We start from the raw sequence: 10,579 nt of genomic DNA on the forward strand, positions 1-10,579 counted from the left end.
AGAAATGAAACGCGTTTTAAATCAAAAGACAGGTTGCGGTTTGGCAGTCTTGTGCTACTGCTACCTTACGTACAGTTTGAACTCGGATAGATTGAAAGTAATTCGAGATTCGTTTATTGCTCTCAACAAAAGTTTGCTGCGCCCCCCCCCCCCCCCCCCCCTCCCTCCCCCGCGGCTCTTGGAAGTTCCGTGGTTTTGTTTGCGGCTCTTAGGCTGGGCCAGCCTGGCCACCCCTGGTCTATAAGGTACCATCCAGATGCCTTTTTTATTTACGCTAGATTTTACGATGTAAAATAAATGTGTGAATTGCGGGTCGGATGCAGTTCAGATGCTGGTACAAAGTATGCAGATGCCAAAATTTAAAGAACATTGCGGATGCAGTTTGGTTGGGGATAGAAAGTCCGCAAATGCGAGTCTGATGCGGATGCCCGACCTGCTCTCCGCGCAGGGCTCTCCTCATCTATCGCGGCTGTAGGTAGACTCCATCGCACAACGAAGAAAATCTAAAGTCAACCCGCTTCGTCATATGCACTCCGCAAAGTCCGTAACGTTGCAGGACCTGCGATGTTACGGGCCACCACAGAGCCAAGTAAACCAGAAGACCCCACAGAAAAGGAAACCACTCCCGTGCAGTGCACACTTTATTACACAAATGCGTGGGTATCAGATAAAAAACAGGCAACAGCCATTCTTATAAACAGGCTAAAAAACTCGTATTATACCTGCCTTTTGGCAGCAAACATTTAGAACAGGGGTTCTCAAACTTGGGTTTTCCCCTAATTTACCGCCCCCTAGTTTAACCTTCCACGAACTGAGCCACGGATCGAATTTGTGTTGAAGGCAAAGCAACCTCGCTCTTTGCACTAATACATATACATATTTTACGCTGAACCCCAGGTTAAGCCTCATGCCATCTTATTCTGTCTGTAGCCCTCAGTTTTGTTTCATTTTGTCAACGCAACAAACTCTCCTTCGCTATCTCAATGCCTTTATTGCCGAGTGTTATCGGTTGGCAACAAGAAAGGTTCTTTGGGACTTTTTGGGGCTTACTGGGGTTCCCTGGTACGAAAATGTTTGAGAACCCCTGATCTAGACCGCAAATGATGCGCACCTAAACATCGGCATCCACGCTACGATAGCACGAAAGCTCTAGACGTCGACTGCGCGGTGGCGGGCAAAACTACTAGGACGACTCGTCGGACGAGGACTCTGCGTCCGAGGAGCTCAGCGACTGCGTGGTCTCCGACCCCATGGACTTCATTTCGGTTGCGGCGGCCGGAACGAGACGCTCGACGATCGGGAGGGAGGCCTATAATGCGAGAAAAACCCAGAAACTCGTTAGTGCGCCAATTTATCGATTTCAAAGCAACACCCAACAGACCTTCTGCTACATTATCCGAGCGCAGTTTGGGTGCAAATAAAAATCGCGTAAACCGACCAATGAGCGTAGCGCAATGGAACTCTTCGCAAAGAGGTCTTTAGGCGGTGTATTTATTGTACTCAAATTTCGTAAATGTAGGTTTCTTAAAAGCAAAAAAATAATGCAAGAGACAATACTTTTGATACTTTCTATGCAATGGAAAAACAATATATATATATATTTCCTTTAGCACACAGGAAAGACCTACACTCACCAAACTTGAATATGATAAATGCACCACGTAAAGATATCTTTGTTAAAAGTTTATTTATTGGCTAAACAAATTTTTTTTCACACTCTGCCAATATAACAACCCATTTGACGTGGCAATTTAAAGTGACTGTGTTAGGTTAGCATTGCTTGGGTATAGGAAATAAATAAACCTTTCTTCTCCTCTAAAAAGAAAGTGCCTCTGGCTAAAAGGTGCTTAGCACAGCCACATCGAATGTGTCTGCGAACGGGTCTTTTATATTGTGAAAGACTGTACCTATGTTCCCAGCAGTCTCTTCGGCGCTTGGGAATTGGGCAAAGCGTCTTATTCATTTTCCCCTACAGAGTCGCGTATTCGCTGAGAAAAGCTAGGTTCCTGATCGGCGGTTTTAGCCGATCGAGACTTGTTCTCGGCCGCAAACGGTTTTCCCGGATGCAGGAGGGGCCTTTCTGTCGTGTTTTCGTATCAATCTAGGCGAGCATAAGCGCTACTGAATCTTCAACAGTAGGAAACACGAAAGGAAAGTAAAGGAAACGAAACAGCACGCCGCTCCAGCATCACGAGCAACAGTGCGTCCTTGTTGTAAGTCCCGGCCAGACAAGGAGCAGGAAATTAACCAATATAAGAAGGCCATTGTTAAATAACAATGGCCATTGTTTCGTCAAAACGTAGGCGCACACAAGGACCTCGTCAGAGGCCGCTAAATGCGCTCGGCCGCCGAACCTCTCTTCCAAATGGTGGGGTAGCACTGTCCGCAAGGAGATTAAAAAGTTTAAGGGGCTTGATCTCTACAATAGAGTTGAGGTGCACAGAATGTGAGATGGAATTTTTGTGCTCAACAGGTCTTCATTTGTCATTTCTGTTCAAGTCAAGACTAAAGCTTAACGGGAGACATTTCCATGCTAAATTAAGCGGGGAAATTGAATTGGCGCATAAAAACACGCAAATTCAAATTTTTGCATTAATCTTAGTGCTTTGCCACTTCATTTAAACGGGAAACTGAATTGGCACAACATTATGCACCAATTTGCTTTTTTTCCATAAATTTGAAGGGGGAATAGTATTGGCATATAATTATAATCATGTTTTCCCTGCAAAATTCAGCAGGGAAATTGGGCACTACACTTCTGTGTTCCACTTTTGCAGGCCCGTTCACACACTTGCAACCGAGTAGGACCGACAGAGACAAAATCGGTTTAGGCTTAAAAACCGGTATTGTCTCTGTTGGTCCTACTAGGCTGCAAATGTGTGAACGGGTCTTTACTTTTGTGCATGCTTCTCTTACTTTGCACTACACTTTTGCATTTCGCTTTTGTGTAAACTTTTGAGCTGAACTTTTGTGCAAACCTTTGTGCCACTTTTGCATGAACAGTTACATTACTTCCGTGTTACATTACTTCCGTGAAAAAGTGCCTTACGAAACCCAAGCCCCGAACACACATCGCAAGTCAAAACTCACCAGCCAGCTGAGACCGAGTGACGTGAAATGGCGAATGGAGTATTGCAGTTGCGTCGCCTGCTGCTGGAGGGCGCCAACGGTCGTGGAAGTGAGCTCTCCTATGTTGTTCACGCCAGTGATCGTCTGCAGCATGTCGGAGGCGGACGAGAGCAGACGGGTGTAGGCGTCCTGAGCCTGGGCGGACATGCCACGCACAAGAAGGGCTGGCTTCTGGAGGGCTGCCGTCAAGGCGCTCAGGGCACCTTGTGCGGCTTCCAAGATGTTCTTCTGAAAATTCTGAGGGAGGAATAAAATTTTTAAAGAAGATGAAAAATATTATGAATGAAATATTAAAAATATGAAATGTCCATGACTTCACGGAGTTTGCCCCTCTACTTCAGGGGCTGCAAACCCCCCCCCCCCCCCCCCCCTTTTTTTAAATTATGCATTCGGTATACGTTCGATTGTTTGGCATTTAAAGGGGTAGGGAAACGAAATTTCAGCGCTCATTTTCTGGCTTTAATGTGTTGCATGTTGCACACTAACCTCAAAAACACCAGTCTTCCGTTGAAAAGCACAAGAAAACTAATTTTAAAGCTAAATAAACAATCTTCAATGTGCACCTGGTGGATGCATGCGAAGCCTATTTGGGAGGTAGTCTAGCAACGTTGTGGAAACTGCTACGTAGTCGTGACGTAGCAGTTTCCTTCGGAGCAGCGCCGCTCTTTGGTATTTCAACATTTTCCTTCTTAGCTTTCCTCCTCAACTCACAAGTCGGGCATTTCACCAAACGGTTCAAGAAGACGGAAAGGAAGGACTCCCCTCTTTCTCGGACCCTCGTTCGTGCAACCGGACATAGCCATTCTCCCCCTAGAAGATTAGCACGTCGCTCAAAACTCGAACAAAAGTTGCTTTCCCCACCTCGTCAGCCCTAAGCTGACAGTGTTGTGGAAGCTACGTGCTCCTTGCGCCAGCCACACGCTCGTCATTCCACGGGCACTTCGAGCGGCTCGGTTGTAACGCGCCGACGCTATTGACACCATCACAACGCTGACAACGCCACCAAGGGCAAAGCTCATAACCACGCCTGCCTTGCTACTCCACGAACGCGGGAAATCTTTTCTTTCTGTTTTTGTTTGCGCCGGATATCCCATGACGCATCGCGCTCTCCGTTCGCTTCTCTTCGAGCGCTTGCTCGAGTGCACCGTTTGGAACGAAAAATATGGCCAATCGTTCAAAATACAAACGCGCGATTATCATTTACGGTTATTATACGTCATGCTTGACTCATTTCCGAACGAAATCTGAATATTTCAATTTTTGTTTCCGTACCCCTTCAAGGGGTGCTTTTCAGCAAAGCACCAGATATGCATAGGTGCCCAGGTATGCATGAGCACCTTGTTAGGACTGTGTTTACTCCTTTTTCTCAGCCATGGCTAAGTAGGGGGTGGCGAACCGTAGATGCACTCAGAAGTCACCTATCCCTCCCAACTTTCCCAGGAACTCCATGGCCAGAGTGGTAGAATTTTCCGGCTAAATTTTAGGCATATGCCCCCGCAGTCTATCATCATTTCTGCTTTTAGTTCCCTCGCATGGCTAGATGCATTGCCTGCAACATTTGCGTTAGGTTCGTATGCTCTCGTCCCCCTGAGAAAGTGTATGGTAGTATTAGATACTCCGCGATGCCACGGGAACATCTAACATCCAACAAAAATTATGAAGACATCTTTTTATTTTTAAAACTTTGCAAGCCTCCAGTTACTCTACCTGAAGCACACTCTTCCAAAACTGAAACATGGTAGAACAATCATGACGTCGCGCGTTGGCACTTGGCCACGACTCACCACTCCGGATTCCGACGTGTTGTTGAGGAGGTCTTGCAGCCAAGCCGACCCGAGGCTCATCTTGGCGAGAGTCTCCTGAAACGGTTGGTTAGAGGTGCCAAGGTGCTCCCTCATGTTTTCTATGAGCTGCAGCGCCACCTGGAAGCGGGTCAGTGAGTCGGTCGCATAGCGCTGGAGCGCCGCGAGCTGATTGGCCGCGTGCTTTGTGGCGCATGTCGTGGCCTTCTTGGAGATGCTGTCCAGACGTTCCACGAGCGCCAAGTGCTCCGGGTCGCGTGGCGTGGCCTTGGTCGCCTCTAATCCCAGAGAGGTGATGTGCTGCACAAACGGGCAAGTGTGCCATCGGGGAACGTCATACGAAGACATACAAAGAGTTTCACTATACCTTGTCTCACACTATGATGAACCACAGCCAAAGCTACGGGTTTCTTCGTCAAGTAGTGAGTGAATTAGAAAGCGTCTGGTACAGGGTGTGGCAACATGAACTGGCCCAGCGCCGCTTCGACTGGGGCGGCACAAAGGCCACGTGGAGAGCCACATGTAAGAAAAGTTGAAATAGACTACCGCACTTTCTATTGCTGGAATGTGGCAATCAATTTCACAGCTTAGCATGCTGAAGGCACCTCCCGCAGGATTTTACCCTTGTTGACTAACTGGGCCCGCTCGTGTTGCCGCCACCTGCACATGCATGGTGTTCTGGCGGAGGCTTTCAAAAATCCTAAAGAATACGGCAGTTAAGAAAAAAAATTAACTCTTTTCGGGAACAAACTGCCAGCCACAACGGACGTCAAGGATTGGAAAAAAAACTTACTAAATAGCTAAATAGAAAAAAAAATAATTTAAATTCAGATATTTCATACATCTAAAAAAAAATTTAAAATTTTTGGTCATCCCTTTATGTTTTTAACGTATTTCTTAGTGTCATTTACACTTTTCTTTCCCACGGCCCCATTGAGCACACTTCTTACCGAGCACCGGTGTACTGCGGAGAAGCAACACCCGTGGAGCTCGCTTACAGATGTGCTGCTGAATAAACTATCTCATACATTTCACCATCGCTTTATCTGTGGCATACCTGCTTATGATTAGTAGGCCCGTGTAGAGGAAACCATCAAATATCTGCTTTGTATGTGTAGCTATCCATATAACAAATCATAATTTTATCTTGCATCATATCTAGACGAATTTCTGATAATACAAACTTTCAATATTTAAAACTAAACTTGTGGCTTCCGTGACCTTCAAATAATGTCTACTGCAATTAACTTGTTATTTACTGAAAATAAACATATGGTTCACATGAAATACTTGCTAAACATCTACGAAAACCACTAAATCAACATTTAAAGATGCAAGGCAAAAGAAGCATTTTACTGCATTCCGAAAAAAAAAAAAAGAAACGCTTAATTTGGACATGTTTCTAGGTTTTGGTCTCTTATTGGAGCGCATCTTTGCATCAGCGGTCATGCTCACTGGCGGTAGAGGTGTGAAGCCTCCGCCTTGCCTCCCTTGTTAAGGTGGAGGGAGAGAAGTATGGGGTCCACGTGTGTGGCGCGCCTTGGCCACTGCGGAGCAGGACCGCTGGCGCAAAGATGCACTCCGACAGGAAACCGAAACCTTGAAATGCGTCCGAATTGGGCGTTTCTTCGCTACGCTGTAAAATGCTGCCCGTGTCATGTATTTTTTTTAAATTAGTTGAATTAGTGGTTTTCGATGATGCTTAACAAGTTCCTCCTTCGAACCATGTTTTATCTTCCCTAATTAAGAAGTCAATTAATAGACTTTCTCTAATCATTTAGCCGGACAGTACGTTTTTTTGTGAAATTCCCTATGTCCGCCGTGGCTGAAGAGTTGAGCAATCGTGCAAAAAGAGCACCAGGAACATTTTTCAAGCAGGCTGCACTCTAGCTTCTATATAGCATTTGGATCTCCTTATAGTGTTTGTAAGAAGAGCAACTCTACTGCACCCAGTGTACAAACCAGCACCTTAAGCGAATCAGAGCCACAAGTCGACAGGGCGCCAAAGTGAAAAATCGTGCCGTGCATCTACCCCAGTAGAAAAAAGTCATCATCATGTTGCGCACCCGTTCTAATCGACTGAACCAAACTAATTAGCGGAACGCAAGGTGACCTTGCACTTTTAGAATGTGCATTCATGTCTAAACATCTTGTAGCCTTTGGCTGTGATCCTACTTACAGTGAAACAAAGCATAGTTTCAATCGTTTTTCACGGTATCGGTTCCTCGCTAAAAGTGATCGAACGGCCCTTTCCAAATATTTGAGCAGGGGAGGGTAATGCATTGCAGATCACAACCTCATAACTCTGTTAGCATCTTATCAACTTTGCCTGCACCACTTTCAGGAAGCCTCCAGTTTCCCTCAAGGCAACACTTCTATTCGCACGGTGCAAGAAAACTGGATTGATTTCTTGCGATCAGACTGCGCAGGAGAACTCCAACTAGGCAACATTACCTGATCCAGAGTGGTTTCCGTAGCTTCAAGCGCCTGCTTCGTGTAGGTCAGGATCTGGTTACTGCACAGGGTCATTGTTTGAACCGGGTGTCCAACCAGCTGAATAGTGTCGGCCGAGGCAGTCTTGATACCGTTGATCTGCAACGAGTTTAATCATAGATGGTGACACCGGGCACGTACGACACGGCAAGTCCGAGAGCACTCGAAGCGATTGAGCACTGCTATCAGTGTAGCCTTTGAGACCGTCGGGATCCTGGACAAGATAACGATAAAGATCTGGGAGGCGTGGGCGGAATGCTTGAGAATGACTGTACTTGCAATAAAATCAGCAGAAGTCACAGGTGGTAGTTTGGCCGCTCCCCCTGCTTTAAAGTATTACAGTGAAAACCTCCTTGATGTGCAGTTGTTAACCTTTCAGTTATCAAAATATATAATACTACAATTTATAGTGCAATTTTAGAGAAAGAATGCTTATAGTTTGTTTTAGAATCAAGGTTTTGTGACATCATCCTAGGCACAAAATTCAAAAGGGTCATGCGAGAGTCGAAAAGACTCAACAGTTTTGCAGGTTTTGTAGTTAAGCACTCAAAATCAAACATGGGGTCAGGAATTTATTACCATTGGCAACTCTGTTGCTCGTAGTTACCGGATGTTCCAAGAATCTTTAGAATTCGATGAACACATAGTTTTTAAACTGAAGAAAAAAATTACGAACTTTGAACAGAAAGCAAGTGTTTAAATAAGCCTGGTGTAAACTGAACATAACTACTTCGCGTTTGTCCTGTCCCACTTTTTCGCCCCAATGTCAGGATTTCCTTTTTTTTTTTTTTTACAGCTCTTGATTTTGTTTTAAGTCACCAAAGACTGGTCTTGTGCGTTACATTCTGACACTACTTAGTAGGGCACGGCGTCAAAATCTACAATGATAACCTGCTGAAATAAGAAAGTGTCAAGTGTTCCAAGAATTATGGCACACAAGGATATCGCGCAAACAACAATTTTCTTAAGTAAACTGGTCCTGCTTTTTAGGGCAGGGCCACTCAAAATTGTTTTATCAACGGTATGTTGCCAATCATGAAAAGATGTACTCGCGATTTAAAAACCTTAGCACTAGGCACATGACGCAATCCGCCGTGGTACCGGCAACGGTATGACGTCATAAAGTGGCACAGACAACAGACGCCTCCGGCTACCGCTCGCATTAAAAATACAACCCCACGATAACACTCGTCGAAGGTCGGACCCAATCTCACCTTGGCAAAGCCGTACTCCTTGACATCGCCGTACTTCTTCCGACCGAAGTCCACGGCGTCCGCCACGATCTGCTCGGGCGCGTTCTTCTTGACGCCCGGATAAGCTTCCTCGAGCTTGTCGAGTCCCTTGCACGCCAGACCGTCCACGTAGTTCAGCGGGGTGCCGGCGATCTTGTTCACGACGGGCAGACCGCGCTCGACAGCCAGTGCCGCCGATTTCTCGGCGGTGTCGATCGCGTACGCCAGCAGTCCATTGCTACCCTTGACGCGGATGTAGGATTGAGCGGCGGTCTCCCAGGCGCTTGCGACCGCCGGCAACTCGTACAGGCGGCCGATGAAGTGGTATTGGGCGGCGGCAGCGGCGGCAGCCCGGGGCGTTTCAGTTACTTCCGGCATTGCCTGGTAGTTCGGGAAGGAAAAACAGAAAGCTTCACCGAAAGGCTCTTGCGTGGTGTGGGGCACAAAACTTACGGCAAAGTGAGCGATGCTTCCTTCGCTTCGGCTCGTAGTGCTTCCGTGCGAGACGACTCCGAGGGGACGTGAATACTGATGAAAGCACGAGGAAACTCGTCAAAGTGGCTTATGAAGACGCCGACTCCCTCTCGCCCTTCTCTGTAGCATTTGACGTCAGTTATCTTTCTTTTCCTCTCTCTCTGTACAGTGACGTGCTAGGAGAATCACGTGTCTGCCATGTGATGTTCGAGTAGAGCTTATTTTTAGCTGCGGCGAGCCTTTGTAATGACGGTACTGATCCAAACATTGTACGGCCTTGCGTAATGCAGTAAGTGTTCCTTTCTAGAGCTTCTAGAACTCCCCGAACTAGGAAGACAAGAGATATCGTGGAGAAAATCGAGAAAAACCGAGGAGAAAATTAAAAACCCGACGCCATTTTGTTTGACCGACTTGACTGGGCTTGACTTCGATTTCAACTTGACGAGCCACTAAAACGCAGCTAGAGAATACGAAAATAATTTAAAGCAATGTAATCAAGTGGTAACAAGAGTTAAGTATAGATGTATTTCTTTTTTAATTTTATTTCAGTTTGAATTGTGGCTGTAATTATGGCACTGTTTTAAAATTCGCACATAAAAAAAAGGACACGGTCGTTGTCGTCTGCTATCATTAGTCCTGAGTTTCATTCGCTTTATGCAGGCGTTCCGACGTGGTCTTTATTGATAAATATAGACTTTATTATCGCCAGAGAAGAACAAAACCTGCAAATAATTATCCACCTTCATTCAAAACAAAAAAGCTTCTAGAGGAGTGCGTCAACATGGAATCGCAGTATTTGAGGCAAGTCTACAAACCTGCGTGCTGAGACCGAATTGCCCATTTCATGTTGATAACAAAAATAATAATAATAATTAAAATAATAATGTGTTTTATTTTCCGTCAAAAAGTGTATGAGCTGGACGAGCCCCCGGCCCGCCATTCTTACATTTGGCAGCAGTGGCACAGAAAACAAAACAAATATGAACGTGAAAGAATATTCGCAGAAAAAAGAATACATGCAGGCAAAACACAGTTCAATACAACTAAGTAAGGCAATACATTTATGGTAGTATTGTTTCAAAGGTAAATATATACATTTGCTACACAATCATATTAAAAAAAAAAAAAAAAAAGATGGATGGTTTTTAAATGACGAGGTAGGGAAAGGCACGTTGGATTGTATTTTTGGAGCATCCAGTACTCCATGGGGGCTGTCTAAACTTTTAGGGGGGGGGGGGGGGGGGGGGCATTGAGAATAGATACCTTCAGGAAAACAAGGGGGGGGAGGGGGGGGAGGGAAATCACAGCCGTACTCCGTGTTACGGGTGGGATATGCGATAGCTCTTGGTGTTAAGGACACAAGTTCCAGAAATTATGAGCATTTTTTCTACATCTGATTTATTAGTTACACACCGTCGATATTGGTACAGGCAATTCACAGGCTTAGGT

At 45.7% G+C, this 10,579-nt stretch overlaps 1 protein-coding gene across 2 annotated transcripts; it reads right to left on the reverse strand.

Annotated features, from left to right (window-relative positions):
* Positions 1-609: 609 nt before the first annotated feature.
* Positions 610-9,553, reverse strand: LOC8024623 (lipid storage droplets surface-binding protein 2). Of its 2 annotated transcripts, XM_029989257.3 has the most exons (7): positions 9,110-9,547; positions 8,639-9,037; positions 7,386-7,523; positions 5,052-5,231; positions 4,914-4,988; positions 3,091-3,366; positions 610-1,309 (listed from the first exon to the last, which is right to left on the reverse strand). In XM_029989257.3, the coding sequence occupies exons 2-7, from the start codon at positions 9,032-9,034 to the stop codon at positions 1,184-1,186; spliced, it is 1,191 nt and encodes a 396-aa protein (XP_029845117.2). In that variant the 5' UTR covers positions 9,035-9,037; positions 9,110-9,547; the 3' UTR covers positions 610-1,183. The 2 variants fall into 2 exon arrangements, with proteins under 2 accessions (XP_029845117.2, XP_029845116.2); XM_029989256.3 differs by having other exon boundaries at positions 4,914-5,231; positions 9,110-9,553.
* Between the last annotated feature and the right edge of the window lie 1,026 nt (positions 9,554-10,579).

Source organism: Ixodes scapularis, unplaced genomic scaffold (assembly GCF_016920785.2).
Source record: "Ixodes scapularis isolate PalLabHiFi unplaced genomic scaffold, ASM1692078v2 PGA_scaffold11__112_contigs__length_91849675, whole genome shotgun sequence".
NCBI classification, from domain to species: Eukaryota; Metazoa; Arthropoda; class Arachnida; order Ixodida; family Ixodidae; genus Ixodes; species Ixodes scapularis.

What these genes read in the sequence shown, in the direction of transcription:
- LOC8024623 (XM_029989256.3), bottom strand. Translation starts at nt 9,034, where the DNA reads ATGCCGGAAGTAACTGAAACGCCCCGGGCTGCCGCCGCTGCCGCCGCC. An exon ending in CGGAAACCACTCTGGATCAG is followed by an intron (nt 5,232 to 7,385) that starts GTAATGTTGCCT and finishes CCGTTTGTGCAG; the next exon opens with CACATCACCTCTCTGGGATT. An exon ending in CACTCGGTCTCAGCTGGCTG is followed by an intron (nt 1,310 to 3,090) that starts GTGAGTTTTGAC and finishes CTCGCATTATAG; the next exon opens with GCCTCCCTCCCGATCGTCGA.